We start from the raw sequence: 21,835 nt of genomic DNA on the forward strand, positions 1-21,835 counted from the left end.
AAATTGGGAATACCATTGGGGATTGGAAAGGACTGTGGGGAGATAATGAGTGATTAGAGGCAGAGTTCAGTCTTCTGTAAAGTTATTAAAGACAGAGCTGTTCACTGTCATAGGATGGTTTGGTCAGCTGACTAATGGCCCCCCAAAAGGTGTCCATGTCCTAATCCCTGGTACCTGTGAATGTTACCTTATGTGGCAAAGAATGCATTGCAAATGTGATTTAATTACGGGTTTTGAGATGGGGAGGTTATCCTGGATTATCTGAATGGAACCTGATTATAATTTCAAGTGTCCTTATAAAAGGAAGGCAGAGGCAGCTCTGACAGAAAAAGAGAAGGCAGGGGCGCCTGGGTGGCTCAATCAGGGAAGCGTTTGCCTTCAGCTCAGGTCATGGTCCCAGGGGCCTGGGATGGAGCCCCACTTGGGCTCCTTGCTCAGCAGGGAGCCTCCTTCTCCCTCTCCCTCTGTCCCTTCACCCCCCCCACAATAGCTTGTGCTCTCTCTCTCTCTCAAATAAGTACATAAAATCTTTTAAAAAAGGAAGAAGAAAAGGAGAAGGCATTGCAACCACTGAGGCAGAGATGGCAGCGATGTAGCCACAAGCCATGGAATGCAGGCAGCCACCGGAAGCAGGAAGAGGCAACACAAAGATTCTCCTCTAGGGTCTGCAGAGTGAGTACAGCTCTTCTGACATCTTGACTTTGGCCCAGTGAAACTGACTCTGGGCTTTTGGCCCAGAAATAGAATACATTTCTTATATTTGAAGCCATCAAGTGTGTTGTAACTAGTTACAGCAGCTGCAGGAAACGAATACAGATTTTAGTACTTGGATGCGGGATTGCCGTTTTGTCCTAGTCTGCTTGGGCTGTCATAACAGAATACCACAGACCGGGCGCATTAAACAACAGAAATTTGTTTTCTCACTGTCCGGGAAGCCAGAAGTCCGAGACCAAGGTGTCATCTGGATTCGTTTCTGATGAGGACTGTCTGCCTCACTTGCAGATAGTTGCTTCTTGTTGTGTCCCTACATGGCCTCTCTTTTATGCACGTGCATTCCTGGTGTCTCTTCCTCTTTTTTAAAAGATTGGCTTATTTATTTGAGGGAGAGAGAGAGAGAATGCATGTGGGGTGGGGAGGAACAGAGGGAGAAGGAGAAAGGATCTCAAGCTGACTCCACACTGAGTGCAGAACCTGATGTGGGGCTCAATCTCACGACCCTGAGATCATGACCTGAACCGAAATCAAGAGTCAGATGCCCAACCGACTGAGTCACCCAGGGGGCCCCAATGCTTATTATATAGAGAGAAGCAGAAAACATAGTTGAATTGTGTCCTACGGTTGTGTGAAAAGCAGAGCTTGTGAGTGATGGACTTGGATATTTAGCTGAGGAGATTTCCGAGGAATGTGCTGGAGGTGCTGCTTGGATTCTTCCTGCTGCCTTTAGTAACATGTGAAAGGAAAGAGACAGATTGAGAGAAGAACTGCTATGCAAAATGGATCCTGGATTTGGTGATCTGGAAAATTCTCCAGCTGTCCAGATTGCAGAAGACACAGAATTTAGGAGACTTACTATCAGGAAAGTATGTTCTGGAGACAGAGCCAAAGGTGTGGCTGGACAGCCTTTTGCTAGTACTAAAGAGATTAGATGTGTGACTCATGGATCCTCTCAACCATTTCAGCAGAAGTCGGGAACGGGGATGGAATCATCCATGAAAAATTTGCTGAGGACCCTCTTGTCTAATGGTGTGAATCCTCGTGACTTCCCTAGAAGACCCACAAAATTTTTGAGAATGAATGTTATACTGCCAGAAACACTAACCGGTTGGCTTGCAAGAAACGGAGACAGGAGGAAATCAAGGAAGGATGTTGGACTCCCAACATTCTACTGGAAGGACACAGAGCTAAAACTACTCAGCAGCAAACATGTGCTACCCTTCAAAAATAAAGGATTAGAGATTCTGAGGGCAGAGCTGTGGGCCCAGAGAGGGAGCCTCAAGCCACAGTGGATTATTCCCAGGCCTTGAAACCTAATGGAATGTGCTCTGCTGGATTTCAAAATTATTTGGGACCAGTGACACCTTTTTTCTTTCCATTTTTCCCTTTTGGAATAGGAATGCCTGTAACTCCTATCTTAGGTCTGTCCCACAGCTATGTTTTGGGAACAGATAATTTGTTTTCTAGTTTCACAAGTTGGGTGATGGAGAGGAATTTTGCCTCAGGTTGGATCGTACCCAGAGTCTCACTTATGCCTGACTTAGATGATGAAATTTGGAACCTTTGAGCTGATGATACTAAAGCGAGATTTCGAAGTTGAGTTGATGTATGGATGAAACTTTTGAGGGTATTGGGATGAGGTACATGTATTTTGCAATTGGGGTAGGTGTGTATCTTTGGGGGCCAAAGGGTATATACTGTTGTAGGGTGAATGATGGTCCCCAAAAGATATACACATCCTAATTCTTGGAACATGTGAGTGTACCTTAGATGGCAAAAAAAGAAAGAAAGAAAGAAAGAAAGAAAGAAAGAAAGAAAGAAAAAGAAAGAAAGAAAGAAAGAAAGGAAAAAAGAAAAAGAAAGAAAAGAAAGAAAGAAAAAGAAAAGGAAAAGAAAAACAACTTTGCCATCTGCAAATGTGATTAAGGTAAGGATTTTGAGATGGGGAGATTATCCTGCATTATCACGGGGACCCTAATTGTAATAACAAGTGTCCTTATAAGAGGGAAGTAGAGGCAGGTTTCACAGACAGAATGGATGGCAATTGCGACCAAAGCAGGGATTGCAGTGATGTAGCTACAAGCCAAGGAATGCTGACAGTCGCCAGTGTAGGAAGAGGTGACAAACAGATTCTCTCCTAGAGCCTCTGAAGGGAGTATGGCCCTGCTGGCACCTTGATTGTGGTCTTCTGGACCCCAGAACTGTGAGAGAATACATTTCTTAGGTAGTAAGCCACGAAGTTTGTGGAAATTCATCACAACAGCCACAGGGAACTAATGCAGATAGCTTGGGGTAGATTTGGTGATTGTTGGAGGGATGATGCTCAGAGGTTATCAAAGACAGTTTGAGGATATAATTGAGAGCCATTGAAAAGTGTTTGGCTACTGTTGGAGCCATCAAAGGGAAGACTGAAGGGGTTTGGTGGGTCACTGGAGGGTGGTTTGGAGGTGTAGTTGGGAGCCTGGGAATGTAAACGGGGAATGTTTACAGATAACATTGGGGACTATTATAGGGCAGTTTAGGGTGTCGTTGGGAGTTTTTGGAGGGTGGTTTAGGTGGTATGGACAAAATTGGAAGCTGTTTAGTTCGTTGCATGTAATTTAAGACAAGGTTGGGTATAGTGGTCATTGAAGAGCGGTTTGGAGGCATAGTTTTGGGCTGCAGAGTATGGTTAGGAGGGTCATGGAGAGTCATTTGGGGTCCATGGGGGTGTTTTCAGTGCATACTGGGGGTAGGTGGGGGAGGGACTCTTTGGAGGTTAATGGTTGCAGGGCTGATTGCAGATGGTTTAGGGGAATGAGTTGGGGGGTAGAGAAGGGTAGTTTATTCCTACAGTTTGGGAGCCCGCGGAGGGTGGATTGGGGGTATTGCTTGGGATCAATGGACAATAGTTTGGGGATGCAGTTGGGGGGATGATGGAGGGTGGTTTGGAGACCCAGAAGTTCAGAGAAGAGTTTAGAGGTGTGGTGGTCGCTGACACAAGGCAATTTGGGGTACTGCTGGGGGGTGACTTGGGGTGAGGGGCGCCAGTCTTATCACTGAGGGGGCGTGGCCTCGGTGGGGGAAAGCTCCGCCGCCCTCGAGAAAGCGTGTGCGCACGCGCTCCCAGCTGGTTCGCTCCTGGCGCTCCGAGGGCAGGAAAATCGAAGACCCAAACTGGCGCCTGCGCACTAGGTCTCCGCCGCTGCTGTGGTCTCGCGCCCCGCCCCCCGTCCCCNCAACAGTCGCGGGGCCGAACGCGGCCCACGGGCAGGGCGCGGAAGGGGAGTAAGCGCGAGGCCGGGGACGAGCGGGGGGGCGGCGAGGGAGGGGCGCACCTACTAGCCCTCCCGGCCTGCAGCGACCCCGCCTACGTCGCGGGACGAGGACCCTCGGTGAGTAACGCCTGCCTGGCGAAGAAGGGAGGAGATAGGGCGGGGTGAGGGCCCGGAAACGCCGACAGGGGATGTACCTGCGCGCGCACCCGCGACCTCTGACCCTGTGGTCTCACTCCCGACCCCTACCTGACCTGACTACATCATTTTTTTAACCTCGAGCTCTGGCCGGTCTTGGCCCCAGGACCTCCGATCCGACCCCCGACCTAACCATATTCTGGCCTGGTGTGATCCTCAGTCCCTGTTTTGTTCCCTTAAAACCAGTCCTGACCCCAAACCCCACCCAGTTCTGTTCTCAGGATCCTTGGCCTGACCCTGTTCCATTTCTGAAGCTCACCTTGCCTTGCCCAGATCATCCCAGTTTCTGGCCTGATGCTTGACCTGCCAGTTCCCTAAACTCTTGCCCAGCCCCTTCTAGTCATGTCCTGTACCCCTAACCGCAGTCTGATCCAGGTCTGTCCGGATTCCTGACCTCTGATTTCTAAACTTTCTCCCCACCCTGTCCTATTCTCCTGGTCCCCTCCTGACTCCCCATCACCAACCTGGTCCACCCCCTTTAGACCATCCCTCTGTTTCCTGCCCTGTCCCTGCCCCCAGCCCTGTGTTGTTTCCCCCAGTCTTCTCTTGTCCCATCACTGTCCTCATTCCTATCCTTATACTGTGCCAGTCTTTCCCTGTTCCTTACCTCCATCCTGAACCTGCTCTTTTCCCTCTCCCCTTCTTTGACCACCGTCTTGGCCTGTCCCTTATCATGTCTTCTGACTATTCTATACTGACCCTGCCCTGCTCTTTTGTTCCTTGCTGCCCCCTACTTTTTCTCTGACCCTTGTCTGGAACCTCACTCCATCCCATCCCCTGGCCAGTGTCTTGGCCCCTTCTCTGTCCTGCCTCCTGACCTCCATCCTGTGATGACTCTGATTCTGTCTTGCCCCCTACACTCCTTCCTGTTCTCTTCCTTCATCCCCTCCCAACCCCAGGCCCTTGTTCTACCCCTTACCACACCCCTCCACCCTGTTCAGCTCTCCCTCACACCCACTTTCCATCTCCTCTCAGCCCAGAAGAACTGGGATCCTGTTATACCCTTCCCCTGAACTTGGAGGTTCCACTGTTCCCGTGACCTCAAGTCCATCCCAAATGCTTCTCTTAGCATGAACAAGAGCAAGCAGCCTTGTGGGCCCTGTGTGGCTAAGGGGGTTTTCATATGTGATGTCCTTCATCCCCACCCAGTGATCTCATGCAGAGCTTGCATTTGTCTCCCTGCCCCAGGAGGGCATGGAACTGTTCCTACGTCCCCCACCCTCCCCAAGTGCGAAAGAACACCCTAAATTATTCAGTGACTCTCTGGGAGTCTGTGAGGTCTGGATCATGTTTCCAGCCTGGCTAGGTTGGGGGCTGCCTCATGTCGAGGTGGGAGGTGTGGCGAGCAAACATGCCGGGCTGGGGGACTCAGGAGTGTGTGTGACTCTTCCGTGTCATGTCACCCCCATCTCCTAGTCCTGATCCTGGGTGTGCATGATCTCTACTTTCCCGGCCTGAAAAAGTCCGTTCCAGGCCTGAGGCTTCAGGGTGGTAGGGGTGGGATGGCGGGGGGGGGGTCTGTCTCCCTTCTCTCAGCTGTAAGCAATACAAATTTCAGTGCTAAGTCCATCCCACCTCTGTGGGGCAGGTGTGTGTGTGTGTGTGTTTGTGTGTGTGTGTGTGTGTGTGTAGGGGGTGTGGGTGTGTCACTGGGTGTTAGAATCAGTCCTGTCCAGTAGTGACAGTAACAGCAAGAGCAATACAAGGTTCTTTCACTGAATCTCCTTGATTCTGAGGACAGGCAGGGAGAATTTGGAGAGCAAGAATGTAATGTGTTATTCAATTGTGTTTTGTTCCTGCATTTGTCATAGAGAGTAGTGAGAGCTTGAATAACGAGATACTAGACCCATCTCATTTACCTGAAACATTGATCCAACCTTTTTTTTTTTTTTTTTTAAGTAGGCTCCACGCCTAGCATGGAGCCCAACTCAGGGCTTGAACTCACAACCCTGAGATCAAGACCTGAGCTGAGATCAAGAGTCAGACGCTTAACCGACTGAGCCACCCAGGCGCCCCTATCCAAACCTATTAATAACAACACAAGCGTTTTTCATTGTCCCAATGTCTGTTTGGCACCTGACTTCTGAGAGGGAGAGCTCAGATAATTCAGATGGTGAAAGATACCAAGTTACCTGAAGGGGTTTTTTTGTTTTTGCATTTTACATATTGAGTGGGGAGGGTTCAGATAATGAGGGATAACAGCTTCAGCTAAAAAATATATTCAAATCCATTCATTTCCCTGAGCTCCAGTGACAGGAGTTGGGATTGTAAGAGTACTGTGTTGTGTGAATATATTCGGTTCCTGCATTTTGCCTGGTGAGTAAGGGAAGCTCAGAGAGTACGGAACACCAAGTCTATCTCAAAGGTGTATCCAGATCCATTCAGTTCCTGTATATGGACTGTGACCGTTTGGAGAATTTATCTGAATAGGTTTGGTTCCTGCATTTTTGATGTTGAGTATCGAGAGGTCTGATCATGATGGAAAACAGCTCTGTTTCAAATATGTCTGGTGTGATATTTAGGGAGGGCTCAATGTCTGGACGACAAGTAGGGAGGGTTTGGAGGCTGAGGGATACCAGCTCTGTCTCAACAGTGCATCTGAATGCATTTAGTTCCTGATGTTGGATAGTCAGAGTTTGGACAAATTTATTTGAGGGAAAACAGTTCTGTTTCAAATTTATCAGGTGAAGTTGAGGGATACCAGCTCTGTCTCAAAAAAAGAATACACACACACACACACACACACACACACACTTGATTCTTGAGTTTGGCTTGGGAGGAATATTGTAATTATGGCAGCCAATATATATCGAGCACTTACCAAAGGTCAGTTACTGTCCCAAGCAAGCTCTAAGTGTCTTACTTCATGTCATGTTCACAACAGTCCTGTGAAGTATGTATTGTTGTCATCACCCCCGTTTTACAGATGAAGACATTGAGGCACAGAGAGGATAAGTGGCTTGTCCAGGCAGCCACACAGCCATAAGTGGCAGAGCGGAGTTGAATCCCAGAGCCACCGCTTCCTACCCCTACATGAGGCCACATGAGGCTCAGGTCCCGGCTGGGGTGGGGCCTAGAGGTTGGCCATCTGGCAGGACAACGATGTGTGTGGGTGATTCTGCCCCACCTGTCTGCCTGGCCCAAAAGGCTCAGTTACCTGCTCTCCCCTCCTTACTCCTGCCCCAGCCCACCACTGCATGGGTTTATTATTGTTGTTATTCACAGTCATTAATGACGTGGTGTGAGGTTTCCTTGTACTTTGAAATGCCTTCCAAAGTGACTCTGGCCTCCGTTGGCGCTGTAACCACTGCTTACCCATTTTACTGATGAGGAAAGCCAAGCCTTGATACTCAGTCTGCATTGCCAGCCAGATACCCTCGGCCCTCTCAGCTCTGGTTTCATAAGTGTCCCTCTTCCCAACATTCTTGCTGTCCCACAAGAGGTGGGAGAGGCCATGGCTGAGGGGACACCCCCCATCGACACTCAGCCACCCACCTTATCTTGCTGCCTCCACCAGCCCTAGGCAGTGAAGGGGGGAGAAGGGGGCGGATGAAAGGAGCCTTTGTGTCCCATGCCAGCAGTCTCACCCCCAGGAAGAAAGGTGGGCAGGGTGGCAGGAGGCCTCGGGAGCACATCTATAGCATACACGGGGCAGGGCACTGCTGCTGCAGCCCTCCCCTCCGGCCTCGGGCCCCCCTGCCAAGTGGGGAGGGAGCGCTCCTCACTCTGCTCTTTCACATCACAGCATGGGCTGCTGCAGGGGCCCGGGTTGGGCTTGGGCCCTGAGGTCACAGAGCAGATGGTCCCAAATGGAGCACAGGATGTGTGGTATGTGCCGAGGCAGGCAAGAGCCCTCAATTTCCTGGACTCCTGGCCAAAAATGCCCAAGGGGGAGGAGTGGGGCAGAGCCAGCCTGGATGTGAAGAGCCATGAGCCCCCTCCCCACTCCTCCTCCCTTGCAGGAATAGCCTCAGTCGGCCTCCAGCCCGGGACCCGCCTGGTGCGTTCTGAGTCCACCTGCTCTTAAGCCTCTGTGATCGGAATCCAGCCTCTTCACCTCCCCAAGCCCCAGCTTCCACATCTACGAGCTGGCAATGAAGAGGCGGGTCTGCGTCATCCTCCCAGGTTTGTAGGGACCAGGAGGGGTGAACACATGCACGTTTCGTCGGTTTGCTGGGATGATTTCTTCTGGAGGCGCAGAAGGTGGTAGGGTCTTGAAGCCCCGGTCTTTCCTTGCAAAAGCTGACCTCCTCTGTCCCCAGTTTGGGAAACTGTTACCCCAGTGGGGGTGGCAGTTGCCCGAGACCTTCTCCCACCCGTGCCTTGCCCTGGGAGGGAAGGGTAGGGGCCTCAGCCATGTGAGGCTTGCTGCCGGGAGACACACACCTGATTTACACCCGTGTGCTTAACAAGTCCCCAGAACTCCATCCCCAGCTCCCAGGTAATACCCTTGGGTGGGCAGGGTCTGCTGTGGGCCCCCGGGTAGCACAGGAGGCAAACCCACTCCCACGACCCTTAGCCCTTCTTCCTTAGCTCTGTACTAGGTGACTGGGGTGAGCTGGGACATCTGGGCTCTTTTCTTGGCCATGCTGGACACCCTGAAGGGACCTGGCCCTGAGATTGACCCTAAGGGTGTCCTGAGCCCTGGTGACAGGCAGGCAAGGGTTAAGAGGTGTGGGCTGGCCCAGTCCCTGGCCAGGTAGGCTGGGCTATTGCCTAGTGGGAGGCAGCCCAGGCACCCGCCCCTGTGCTCACACTGCTCACTGCCACTACCAGCTGGAACAGGGCCTGGTTGAGACAACTATTTTTTTTGAGGTACCTGAGGCCACCCCACAGCACCTCTCTGGCGTTGGTGAGCACTTGGGAACAGGGGGCCCAGGGGCCTGGTGGGGGGAGAAGGGTATAGGGTATACTGAGGCTTTCCATGGGAGAAAGCCAGGTCTGTGCGCGGGGTACAGTGGAGAAGGAGGGCCTGAGTAGAGGAGCAAAGCCCAAAATGCCCAATTTCCTCTCCTGGCATGAAGCCGATTCCTTGCCAGAAATGAACAAGGAGAAGGGATGGGGAAGAAGAGAAGCAGAGTCCCCCTTCTCCACTGTCCCCCCTACTTCCTCTCCCCCTTCCCCCCCTGGGGAGTAGCCTCTGCCTTCCTGCAACCTGGGGCCTAGCCCCTCAGGACAGCCCAGACGGGGCTATTGAGAAACTGCTTCCCGACACCTGCCTGGTCCCCATCTGTTCACCCAGAGTGGGGGTTGGGGAGGGCTCTAGGGCAGTGTGGGGAACAGTCCCAGACACCGGAAGTTTGTATTTGCCTCGATAAGTGGCAAGATAGGGAAATGGGGGGTCCCACTGAGGGTGTTAGGGTGCCACCCAGGTGAGGTGTCTTGGTTGTAAACAGTCATTACAGCCAGGAATTTCTTTCTCGGCTGTAGTGTCAGAAGGGCAGACCTGAAAAACCTGCTGGGCCCGCCTCTGGGTGTGTGGGGGGGTACCCTCTGCAGCTCTCCTGCTGCGGCCCATCCTGGGACGAGACTCAGTGGCTGGTGTGGGGGAAGTTAGGGAAGGGGACTGCTGGGATCCCCCTTCTCTCCATCTCCAGGTGGGGATGGGGCAGTTCTGGACCCCAAGGCAAATGTGCAGAGGGTAGGCGAGTGGAAGCAGAGGTTCGGGAGCTGGGTGTGGGGGTGTGGGGCGTTGACCCTGTGTCTAGCCTACCCAGTGACCCCATGACTCAGGCCCTAGCTATGTCCCCGAGGTCAGGCTGACAGGGTGGAGTCGGGGTTCCTGTCTAGACCCCATGTTGACTTCCAGGATGCTACGAGCTCCTAGGGAAGGAAGGCTCAGGGCAGCCCAGCGTGGGATGTGGGACCAGTCCTGGTGAATGGGCCCACCCGGGAGGAGTTGAAGTTCCTGTTGGGGTGGAGCCCTGGGAGAGTTCCTCAAACTCAACTGGGGGCTGGGGAAGAAGGAGCTCCAGGAGCTTAGGGGCTGAAGAGGCTGAGCCGGGACCTCAAGGAAACCCTGCCATGCTGGGCAATGTCGGGCCTTGAAGGGTGGGCATCTGCAAATCACACGTTGCTGCCTGGGTGTGCAAAAAGGCTCTGGGGACTGACCCCTGCTGCTGAGGTTGAGGACAGGGAACCACTGTTTTCCGGGAGCCGGTAGCAGGACTGGTGGCACCATATTAGCCGCTCGGCCGCATCCCACAGTGGATAGATGGCGAAGGGGCTCGAACCCACACCTCCTTGGCCGCCTAGGTCTTTTCCACACCTGGCCACCACGGCATGACAAACAGGGGATTAGGAGGGGAGGGGACCTCTATGGCCTCATGAGGCCCTCCCAGTTGCCTGCCGCCCACCGGAGGTCAGGCCAGGTGGTGGGAGGTGATGTCACCTGGCTCCCCAGCTGGGGACCGAGCAGGATGTGGGAGGGAAGGAGCAAACTCCAGAGGAGGGGACGAGGGCAGGGTTGGCGGCCAGCCAAGGCAGGCTCTGTGGTCAGCCAGGGTGTCTGGGGGCAGAGAAGGAAGCAGGAGGCAGGAGGCTTGTTATCTGCAGCTGTGGACTTTGCTGCTCACTGTCGCAGCGGGGTGACTCCCCTCTGCTGGGTACAGGACGGCCTGGGGTGGGCAGAGGGGCTGGAGGAGTCCTGGGGTAAGTGAACAGTCTCCCTGCGGCACCGGGGCCGCAGGATGGAGTAGGGACAAATAGAGACCCACAGATCTGGGCTAGCCCCCTAGCTCGGCCCCCTTGGCGTTCTCTCACTTATGCAGTGGCCGTCACTGAGCACTCGCTGCGCACTCAGAAGTGTTCTCAGTGCCAGAGATACCGTGAAAACAGGACAGCTATGTTTCTTGTCCTCGCAAATGTCCAAGGGAAGCAGTCTCTTGCTGGACAGCAGTTGTGACGGGACCTGGGTGGGGGCCCACCCCTGGAAGTGACATGTAAGCCCCAGCATGTAAGTGAGAACCGGGGGCTGGAGAGGTGAGACATGGTAAGAACACTCCAGACAGCAGCCGCAGTCTGGGCAAAGGCCCTGAGGCCTGCTGGGCCGGGAGCTTATGAGGAATTGGTGTGGTTGAAACAGCTCTAGCGAGGGAGAGTCAGGCTGGAGGGGTAGCCCTGAGCCACATCCTTAGCTCGTGGGCAGGTTATTCACCCCTCTGTGCCTTACTGTCCTCATCTCGGAAACGGGAGCAGTAATCACAGAACTGCCATCAAAGGGTAGTTGGAAGATTCAGTGTGGCGTGGAAGGTGCTTCGTCGGTGCCCACCGCTGCTGGAGTTGCTTGAATCTGTACCGTTAATTCTCCCTCCCTAGGCGAGACTCCCGACTGCGGCCCATGGGCCTCTGAGGAGGCGTTTTAAGTCTGCCCAGCTCCCCACGTGCTGTGCTTCCACTCAATGGGAAGGGAACCCAGGTACCAGGGCCCAGTGGGGCCAGACACTGACACAGATTCTGAGAGGGCAGGTCAATCGGGCGGGCGGGGTCAGGGTCCTCCTTACCCCCAGCGGGGGTGCGGGACATCGGGTAGGGGCAGGGGTTGGGGGGAGCACGGGACATGCTTCCTTACTGGCCCTTGTGCGTCACTGCCAGGCCTTGTGCAGCCATCAGCCACGGCCTCTCGACAGCACCAGGATGGAAGTCAAAGGTCAGCTGATCAGCTCGCCTACCTTCAATGCCTCAGGTGGGTGGCTGGTTCCCCTTCTCTGCCTCTTCCCCTGCTCTGAGTCACCACCTGGCTCCTTGGAGAGGGTTGGTCCTTGGCCCCACAGCTGCACCAGGATGCCCTGGCTGATCTTTGCTCGGAACTTTGCTCCCTCTGTGTCCAGCTGCCCTGTTCGGAGAGGCTGCTCCCCAGGTGAAGTCAGAGCGTTTGCGGGGGCTGCTCGACCGGCAGCGGGCCCTGCAGGAGGCCCTGAGCCTGAAACTTCAGGAGCTCCGCAAAGTGTGTCTCCAGGAGGCGGTGAGGGCCTGGCCCTAAGTGGCTGGTGGGGGGACGGTGAGGAGCCGGGGCCCCTAGCTAGGCAGATTGGGGCGGCGAGTGCTGAGCCACCTGTCTGAGCTGTCGATTCGCTGTCACCCTCTAGCTCCTGAAAGCTCAATTTCGATGTCTTAGAGTCAGTAAAATATGGCAGGACAGGCCCCCAATTCCCTATCAGCAATTTGAAAGCCCCAAACCCTCTGAAACAATAGTTATTTCCAAAATCCGCCAGTAAAACCTGACCTGAAGTGACAGTTTTGATTTACCCGTCTTGGTGTGAACGTCTACACAGTTAGCCAGAAACGATAACGCAGTTCACAGCGTGCAGCCCCGGCCCCAAGGGGAGGGTGACTTAATAAGCGGTAATATAGACTGTGTCGCCTGCACAAAAAATAAGAAATTCCGGATTCCAAAGCAGGCCTCCCGACCTCCCATGCCCACTGCCCCCAGGGATCTGGGCCGGAGGAGCTCCGGTGGCGAACTGTGAGGGAGGAGGAGAAGGGACAGGCGTGGGGTGCTGAGCAGTACTGCACTCCTAGTACGACTTATGTCGCTTCTGGAATCATTCCTGCTTTGCCCCACTCCCCACAGCTAACCCTCGGTAGTCTCTGACCCCTGTCCCCACCAGGAGCTGACTGGCCAGCTGCCCCCCGAGTGCCCGCTGGAGCCTGGTGAACGGCCCCAGTTGGTCCGCCGGCGGCCCCCTGCAGCCCGAGCCTACCCTCCATCGCACCCCAACCCAGCACACCACTCCCTGTGCCCTGCCGAGGTGAACAGATGGGCTTGGGGAGCAAGAAGGGGGTGGGACAGGTACAGAGACAGCGTTGGGGTTGCGGCGGGGCGGGGGGAAGCTAAGGTGAGAAGGGAACGATTGAGCAAGGTGGGTTCCGGCTCTGAGGGAGGGTGCTGGTCCCCGCTGTGGGCCTCTCACCCTTGGTAAGAGAAGTCTGTTGAGACCCTGACCCGAGGCAAGCCCCGGCTGCAGAGGAAAGGAGCCCCACCGCAGAATAGGCCCCTCCTCTGCCGCCACCGGGGCTCTGCCCCCAGCCCGGCCCTGTGCTCGGCCGGCGCTGACCTCCGTCCCCTCCTGTCCCCGCAGGAGCTGGCTCTGGAGGCCCTGGAGCGGGAGGTGTCGGTGCAGCAGCAGATCGCGGCCGCCGCCCGCCGCCTGGCCTTGGCCCCCGAGCTGAGCGTTGAGCAGCGCCGCCGCCGGCGCCAGGTGCAGGCAGATGCGCTGCGGAGGCTGCACGAGCTGGAGGAGCAGCTGGGGGACCTCCGGGCCCGCCTCGGCCTCCCGGGGCTCCCACCGCCACAGCCCCTGGGCCTGGCCCCGGGGGCGGCCCTCACCGCACAGGGGGTGTGCCTGGGCACGCGCCTGGCTCAGCTCAGCCAAGGTGAGCCGGGCCTGCGGCCCACAGCGGCCCACAGCGGCCAAAGCGGGAGCACGGGCGTGGGCCAGGGTAGGGGTGGGGAGTGTCGGGGGCCAGTGAAAAGTGGGAGCTGGGCAGGACTGAAGGGACCCGACCCGTAAGAGGAGTCGTGAAAAACTGGCTTGTTGGCAAGGGTGGGGCCGCTGGGAACTTGACCTGGTGGCCCCAGGAAAACGCGGAGTCCGGTGGTCTTGGATTCAGGTAAAGGCGGGTTCTTGGGAAGGAATGGGGCGGGGAGGAGACCGTTCTGGGGACTGAAGGGGACGGCACCCAGGCCCTGCCTTGATAGGTCCGGGTGTCCCCCTTCTCCCCTGTAGAGGACGTCGTTCTGCACTCGGAGAGCAGCTCCCTCTCAGAGTCTGGGGCCAGCCATGATAATGGTGAGGACCCCGTCCCCCAAACCCACCCATCCTTTGATGCTCAGCCCCTCCACTCCCTCTTTAACCCCTCCTGAGCCCTGCCCCATCCTCGTGTGGGGCCCCCATCTTCCTTGCTTCACGCTGCTCAGCTCATCTCCCCAGTTTCAGCCTCATGCCTTAGCTCCCGCCGCTGCCTGCCCCCCCCCCGCCCCTGCCCGCAGCCCTGCCTGTAGCCCATCCGGCCCCTCCTCATTGACTTCTCCCCCACTTTCCGCCTTCCTCCCAGAGGAGCCCCGGGGCTGCTTCCCTCTGGCCGAGCGCCCCTCGCCACCCAAGGCCTGGGACCAGCTGCGGGCCGTATCTGGGGGCAGCCCTGAGCGGCGAACCCCATGGAAGCCACCACCGTCAGATCTTTATGGGGATCTGAAGAGCAGGCGGAACTCTGTGGCCAGCCCCACCAGGTAGGCGTGAGCCCCTTCCCTGCCCCAGGGAGCCAGGAGGGGGATCCTGAGCTTGGGTGGGCAGGAGGGCCTGCTGACGGGTATGGTCTCTAACCCGAACCCTCACCTGGGCCTGCCTGTCTCTATCTAGCCCCACGCGCTCGCTGCCCAGGAGTGCCTCCAGTTTTGAGGGGCGAAGCGTGCCTGCCACCCCTGTCCTCACCCGGGGCGCTGGCCCCCAGCTCTGCAAGTAAGGGGACTCTGAGTGTGGGTGTGAGGACCGAACTGTCAGTTCTGACGAGGAGGGCATTAGCCAAGGGTGTGGGATGTAAGAGGCTGGGCTTTGAAAGGTATATTTGAAACAAGTCACACTTCCTTTCCCTGAATCTTGGCTCCTTATCTGTGCGATGGGCGTAATATCTGCCTCAAGGACGCTGTAGGCATAATAAGTTCTGGTTAACATGTACTGGGCGCCTGACATCTGCTGGGAATCCGTGCTCTGCACGGTATCGACTCATGAAATAGTCGGAAGACCCCTGCCAGGTAGATGCTGTCGCTATGCCCATTTTATGGGTGAGGAGCCTGAGGCACAGAGAGGTTAAGTGACTTGGTAATAAACTGAAGACCTGGTATTTGAACCCAGGCTGGCTTGACTCTAGAGTCCGCGCTTTTAACCACCGCACCCTCCTACTTCTTGAACAAATACTTGCTAAGCGCCTGCTTTTCCCAGGCTGTGAGCAGAACAAAGTCCCTCTCCTGAAGGCACTTGGCGTCCTGTGAACGGTGGCTGTCAGGCTCATAGTTCAGGGTGGTTCAGACACACGGGGGGACAGAGAGTTCAGGAAGTTGGATTCCTGGTCCAGGCATTAGGAGCCCACTGTTGAGGGGACAGGGAGCTGTGAGACACACCCTCTCAGGCCAAGGGGGCCCCACGCGTGGGGAAGAGCCCTCTAACGGCCCTCCTCTTTCAGTCTTTCCCCTCTAGCCCTGCACACGCTTGCACCTCCCTTGGCGCTAATACCCCCCCCCAATACGTCTTCCATCCCTCTGCCCCCCAGCGTGGGACAGAACCTCCGCTGCCCTTTACGCCCCCCCAACCCCTTTATACATGAGGTCTCTAATCCTGGGTCCCTTTCGGAGATGCACAAGTGAAAGCTCGGGAGGAGGTGGGGTACAGCCTGATATTTCCGATCCTCCTCCCATCACCCCCACCTCTGTGTCCCCAGACCCGAAGGCCTCCATTCTCGCCAGTGGTCCGGCAGCCAGGACTCCCAGATGGGCTTCCCCCGGGCAGACCCTGCCTCCGACCGTGCCTCCCTCTTCGCAGCCCGCACCCGTCGCAGCAACAGTTCTGAGGCCCTGCTTGTGGACCGGGCGGCCGGTGGGGGAGCTGGCTCCCCGCCTGAGCCTCTGGCTCCCCCTGCCGCTGGCCCCCCGGTCTGCAAGAGCAGCGAGGTTCTGTATGAGCGCCCACAACCAGCCCCTGCCTTCTCCTCCCGCACAGCTGGCCCCCCAGACCCTCCCCGGGCCGCCCGGCCTAGCTCAGCGGCCCCTGCCTCCCGTGGAGCCCCCCGGCTCCCACCTGTGTGCGGGGACTTCCTCTTGGACTATTCCCTGGACCGGGGCCTGCCCCGCAGCGCCGGCGGTGGGGCGGGCTGGGGGGAGCTGCTGCCTGCACCTGAGCTCCCAGGACCCCTCTCCCGCCGGGATGGGCTGCTCACCGTGCTCCCAGGCCCGCCACCCGTGTATGCAGCCGACGGCAGCAGCCCCCTCCTCCGCAGCAAGGACCCCCACACCCGTGCCGCCCGCACCAAGCCCTGTGGCCTGCCCCTGGAGGCCGCCGAGGGCCCAGAGGTGCACCCAACCCCCCTGCTGTGGGTGCCCCCGCCCGCCCGTCTCCCCCCAGCTGGCGAGCGCAGCGGCCATAAGAACCTTGCCCTGGAGGGGCTGCGGGACTGGTACATCCGCAACTCGGGACTGGCCGCCGGCCCCCAGCGGCGGCCTGTGCTCCCCCACGTGGGCCCGCAACACCCGCCCTTCCTCCATGCCCGCTGCTATGAGGTGGGCCAAGCGCTGTATGGGGCCCCCAGCCAGGCGCCGCTCCCGCACTCGAGGAGTTTCACGGCACCCCCTGTCTCCGGCAGGTATGGGGGGTGCTTTTACTGATGGGTAGGGGTCTCTTGAGGCAGATGGCAAAGGTATCCAGGCTGGGGAGCAGCCAGTCCCGGTATCTAATGACTCAGACCGCGAGAGAACTTAGCCGCAGCCTCGGCTCAGGGTCCTGGGCCCTGCCTGACCTGCATGAGTCCATGGGGTCTCGGTCGAGGGGTGTTCTGGGCCCCGGCAGCAACAGCAGTTGTCTACCAAGCTGTAGAAGAATTCTAATATTTGGACAAAACAGTGCATGTCAGCTGAAAATGAGCCTCGAAAGCAGGGTGCTGGGAGGAAGGGCCTCCTGGGCCCCTAGCCTTTCTCTTCTTCCTTTTGCCGTGCCCCCACGCTTGTGAGCCTGAAGGTGCTGTCCTGTGCCTGCCTCCACCTCTTTAACGAGCCTCTTTTCCTCTCTTTCTGTGTCTTGTCCGTCTTTTCCTCTCTTCTCTGTCTTGCCACCCTGTCCGGATTCCTGCTACCCCTTCTAAAGATACTACGCGGACTTCCTGTACCCCCCGGAGCTGAGCGCTCGTTTAAGTGACCTGACGCTAGAGGGGGAGCAGTCCTCCAGTTCTGATCCCCAGACCCCGGGGACACTGGTCTGACCCCTTCTGATATGCCCCTTGTTGGCCTGGGCACGACTTTAGTCGGGAGCACACAGCTGACCTCGCTGAACTCTGGGGTGTGATTGCTTAGTCCTGTGGGGTGCCGACCTGATTTTCCAAGGCCCCTGGCTCCTTGTGGACCCTTGAAGGTGTCTGACACCCTGCTTCCCCTCTCACACTGTGCTGGGAACTGGGGCCCTCAGCCAGCTGAAAAGAGGGGTGATGGTGTAATGGGGACTCCAGGCCCCTCCCTCCATTTCTGTTTACACTTGTGATTTAGGTATTCACTGTCTTCCCCCAACACTAGACGTTTTATAAAAGGGAAACTGTGATCTCGTCCTGGTTGGGTTCATTCCTGTCCCCACGCCCAGCCGGTTCCATTCAGGAACCCCCCCCCAAAAAAAAAAAACCGGACCATATAGGGTCTCAGGGCCCTGTTCAGTGCAGCCAGGAGGCTCTGGTGTGAACAGAACTCCCTGCCGCCCCCCACCAGGGCAGTTCTTGGGGAGGTGGGCTCTCTGCCCACATTTGGAAGGACTGAAGTCTAGGGAGGGGGCTTGGGTTCATTTTCCTCCCCCCAGGGGTATCCGAGGGAGCCCCAGCCCCTGTCCGCCTGTCTGCCCGCTGCCTCTGCCCACAGGATGAGATGCCCCAGCCTCTGCCCTATCTGTCCCAGTCAGGAAGCCGGGCCTGCAGGAGGGCCAAAGGGCAGAGCCGTCGGCTGTGTTGTGTCCTGGGATGCTGCGGTGGTGGGACCTGGCATCTGGTCAATGCCGGGAAAATCCTCAGGTGACGTCTGGCCACAGGCTGCGTCACGTCTTCCTTGGCTTTCTTTCCATCCACCACTTTTTAAACAAATCTACACAAGCTGTGTTTTCTATGATACCTGTGACTTTCTGGAGCTGGGGGTCCCCCTACCTCCTTTACCTGGTGTTCAACTTTTCTTTTTCTACCAATGGATCTGGGCCCAAGACACTACCCACACTGGAAGGGGATTTCTATAATAAATGTGTAAACCGAACCCACGTGTCACTCCTCTGTCTGCCTTGCCTTGGGGGCCCACACCTGTAGTTAAGACCAGGTAATGTATTTTTATGATGCCAGATTATTTAAAAAACAACAACACTGGAAACAGCCTGTGACAATGTCATCCACTTTGGCTTTACTTGCTGTGATGTGGGGCAACGCCTGGCCTGTCTGCGCTCAGATTCCCAGCCAGCCCCAAACCGGAGCCCTCGGTAATACAAATGCTGGGAAACAGTCCGTGCTTAACTGCCTTGTGTGTTAACGCTGCTCCAGAGGGAACTGCTTCGAGGAAGGAACTGAGAGCTTCCCCCTCGGTCCACACACTGGACAGAAAGAGACCCAGTCAGAAAGAGTCCAGCAGAATTGAAAAGCGGAAGGCCACTTCTGGCCACTGAAATGCACGGACTTGACCCCAGAAGCCCACGCTGGCTTGAGCGATGCAACAGCCTTTATTGTTGCGGTAACACTGATTACATATGCCCCGTTCTGGGTCAGGGCTACCCCCACCCCACCCCTTGGTCCTCATCACTGTGGAACTTTGGAGAGGGGGGCAGAATCCCTAAGCAGAGCTGGAGAGAGGCAAGTGGGACTGGTGAGTGTTTGGGGCACCCAGAAAGAAGGGTTCAACAGGGTCAGGATGCCTGAATCCTCTGTCCTGATGGGGGCTGGGAACACTTGGGTCCCGGGTTCAAAATTTGGCAATGCCCTGACCTGGTTTCAAAGCTGGGGGAGGGTCTGGAAAAGCCTTAGTCCCGGGTTCAAGAGAATGCCTTGGTCCTAGATCCCAGCTTTCGGGGCTGAGCGTGGGAGATGGATGGGTCCCAGATTGGGGGTGGGGGAGTATCTCTGGGTCCAGAGTTTGAGGTTGGCCACGGATGCTCTGGGCTCCAAGCCCCAAGTTCAGAGCTGGGGAAGAGTGGTCCCCTAGGTAATGGGGGCTGGATAGGAGGGCTAGTCCAATTTTGGACCTGGGAGAGGGGGAGGATCGCAGATGTTCTCTGCTTTTTGAACTGGACGGGGCCCTCTATTTCAAGGGCTGGGAAGGAGCTCTGGGTCCCAGTACAGGGCCAGGGTGGGGGTGGCATTCTCCAGGTCTTAGGTACAGATACCAGACCCCTAGGATCCAGCCTCCTGCTCTTGTCCCAGCGCCTCCAGTAGCAGCCCCATTGGCGTCCGCTTGAGACCAATACTCTCAATCTTGTTCTCGATCTTGTTCTTGAGGTTTCGCAGGCGCAGTGAGGCGTGCACCAGAATCACTGCGGGCAGTGCCGAGAGGAGTGGGGTCAGTGGGATGAGACCTCAGCTTCTAGCCAATGGGGGCCCACATGAGGGGAACTGGAGCAGGGGCAGGCCAATAGAGTGGTCAGAGGCCAGGATGCCTCGGATCTGAAAGCGTGGCCGAGTAATGAGCCTCGCAACAGGGGCGTGGCCAGGGAGGGCGTAGGGTAACCAGGACGTGGCCGGTGGAAGACACTTACACCAAGAGCGAGGCCTGAAAGGGCGGTGGTAAGAGGGGCGTTCCCAGAAGAGGGAAGGCAAAGCCAGAGAAGGCTCTTTGTAAAGGAGGTGTGGCCATGCCCGCCTGGTGTCCCAGCCCCCTCTTAGGGCCGGGATGCGCAAGCGCTGGCCGTTTATTGGGCTATCGCAGGGCAGCGGATACTCACGAAGCACAGGCCCGGCGATGCTCAGCAGGAAGGTGCAAGCGCCGCCCACGGCCCAGAGAACTAGGAGGCCGACGGAAAGCACTGCGGCCAGGCAGGCGGCAGGGTGGCTGCGGCGGCAGCGGCGCACGGCTGCTTGAGTCTCGGCCGCCCACACCAGCGCGCCGAGGGCCACCGTCACCACCAGCGCGCTTAGGAGGGTGTGCAGCGGGCGCACGTACCTGCGAGGACAACGGAACTAAGCTAGCCCGGCCGACGGCGAGAGGGCTGCCCAGCCTCCAAGTCCACCCAGTCCCGGGCCCCAAGAGCTTTGGTTCCCCCCACTCCAGGGCCCTCCAGCCCGGCAAATGACTCCCGCCAGCCCTGTCTCCCAACGGTTCCACCCTCCAGGGCTTCCGACTCCCAGGAGCCCTGGGGGCCCTCATTTCCTTTTTGTCAATCCCCACGGTCCCATCTATCTTCCTTAGCTCTCCCGTTTTGGGCCCTCTCATCCCACTAGGCCTCCAGGCTCCCAGCCCTTGCCAGCTCTTTACTTCCAGCCCTACCCCCGCGGGGCTCCTCTCCAATCCCCCCAACCCCACCCCATCCCGCCCCCAAATCCACCCTTTGAGCTCAACCCTGTAGATTCCTCTTCCAGGCCTTCTGTCTCCAGACATTTCCCTCTCCACGGGCCCAGTCTTTACAAGATCCCTCCAAGACTTCCTCCCCTTCAAATTCCCCATCCATGTTCCCCACTCCTTACAGATCTCTCCCTCCATCATTGCTAGAACCCCTTCCATGCTTTCAGTACCACTCTTAACTTCCAACCCTGCCCAAGTCACTCCGGGTTCTCCATCCTTCTCTGGTCTCAGGACTTCCACCTCCGGGTCCTCCCTCTTGGTTCAAGTTCCCCAAGATGTACTTGCTCCAGGAACGTTCCAATCACAGCCCAGCTCCCCTCTACGCCCAGAGCCTCCACAAGCCCACCCTCCCAACCCTTCAACTTGACCACATCCCTGTCCCTCTCTACCCGAAGTCCTCCAAGGCCGCCTTAATCTGGCCCCATCACTCACGTCCTCCCCCTCCACCCCCACTTTCACGTTCAGGCCCTCCTTATCTTCAGGTCCAGCTCCTTACCCAGTTTCCCCTCCAGTCTCACACTCTCCATCCTCCCCACCCTCTGTCCTCAGGCCATATTCCACTCAAGGCGCTCCTTATAACCCCGTTCGACTTCCTTCAAGTCTCCCTTCCCATACCCCGGAGGTTTTTCCATCTCTAAAGAACTCGCTCTTCCAGCCTTGCATCCCCCTCCCGTTCCTCAAAACCCCGCGGGTCCACACTCCCTGCCCCACAGGCGTCCCTGGCCAGCCGGAGTCTCCCTCTCTCCCTCACCCAGCTAGAGCAAGACCGAAGCCGAAGCACAGAAGGTAGTTGGTTTGGTAGTAGAGGAGGTTGTTGATGACGCGGTGGCACCATCGCTGCGGGTCGCACGGATCCGGAGCCGCCAGACGCGCCGACCCCAGAACGAAGTCGTCCAGGGCGCGTAGCGGTGGCAGCCGCACCTCCGACATCCTGCCGGTCGATGTAGCTGGACCAGCCCGAAGAGCGGCCGGACTACAACCCCCGTTACACCCCGCGCCACCGCGAGGGACACCGGGAAATGGAGTCTGGGCCCAGTGGCGGCTACCTCCACCACCTAGGCGGACTACGCAGTAGCATCGATGCACGTGAACGGAAATGCCAGCGACACGCCGGAACTTTACGGCAGCAAGGGCTGCCGGGAAATCAAGTCTCCGCCGCCGGGCGAGGCGCTCCCATCCACTCCCAGGTGGGGGCGCCCAAGGGGCTGTTCTGGGCCGTGCTGATGGCTCAAGTACACAGTCATCTGACATCGTAGGGGATGCAGACAGACACATTCTGGGATATACAAATAGGAATTGTCAGGACTCGGGCAGGATCCCACTTCCTTCCTGTCAGGGTCCAAGAGGGTCACACCTACTTGGAAACTGCCGCAGGGCCTTTTCAGCAGCATCTCCT

General features: G+C 57.1%; 2 protein-coding genes across 6 annotated transcripts; one reads left to right on the top strand and one right to left on the bottom strand.

The window, feature by feature from the left end:
• The first annotated feature begins 3,925 nt into the window (after positions 1-3,925).
• CCDC120 (coiled-coil domain containing 120) lies at positions 3,926-18,147 on the top strand. 5 transcript variants are annotated; one of them, XM_034649078.1, is made up of 13 exons: positions 3,926-4,088; positions 7,912-7,994; positions 8,129-8,291; positions 11,484-11,583; positions 11,760-11,850; positions 11,996-12,129; positions 12,776-12,916; positions 13,247-13,541; positions 13,895-13,957; positions 14,223-14,397; positions 14,528-14,626; positions 15,603-16,520; positions 17,773-18,147. In XM_034649078.1, exons 5-13 carry the CDS (start codon positions 11,802-11,804, stop codon positions 18,134-18,136), a joined length of 2,238 nt encoding a protein of 745 aa, XP_034504969.1. In that variant the 5' UTR covers positions 3,926-4,088; positions 7,912-7,994; positions 8,129-8,291; positions 11,484-11,583; positions 11,760-11,801; the 3' UTR covers positions 18,137-18,147. The 5 variants fall into 5 exon arrangements, with proteins under 5 accessions (XP_034504969.1, XP_034504968.1, XP_034504971.1 ...); XM_034649077.1 differs by lacking the exon at positions 7,912-7,994; XM_034649080.1 differs by lacking the exons at positions 7,912-7,994; positions 17,773-18,147 and having other exon boundaries at positions 15,603-17,711.
• A 436-nt stretch (positions 18,148-18,583) lies between these two features.
• On the bottom strand, positions 18,584-21,498 carry PRAF2 (PRA1 domain family member 2). Its single transcript, XM_034649087.1, has 3 exons — positions 21,191-21,498; positions 19,823-20,040; positions 18,584-19,414 (listed from the first exon to the last, which is right to left on the bottom strand). The coding sequence occupies exons 1-3, from the start codon at positions 21,367-21,369 to the stop codon at positions 19,275-19,277; spliced, it is 537 nt and encodes a 178-aa protein (XP_034504978.1). The 5' UTR covers positions 21,370-21,498; the 3' UTR covers positions 18,584-19,274.
• Between the last annotated feature and the right edge of the window lie 337 nt (positions 21,499-21,835).

Source organism: Ailuropoda melanoleuca, chromosome X (assembly GCF_002007445.2).
Source record: "Ailuropoda melanoleuca isolate Jingjing chromosome X, ASM200744v2, whole genome shotgun sequence".
Classification (NCBI taxonomy): Eukaryota; Metazoa; Chordata; class Mammalia; order Carnivora; family Ursidae; genus Ailuropoda; species Ailuropoda melanoleuca.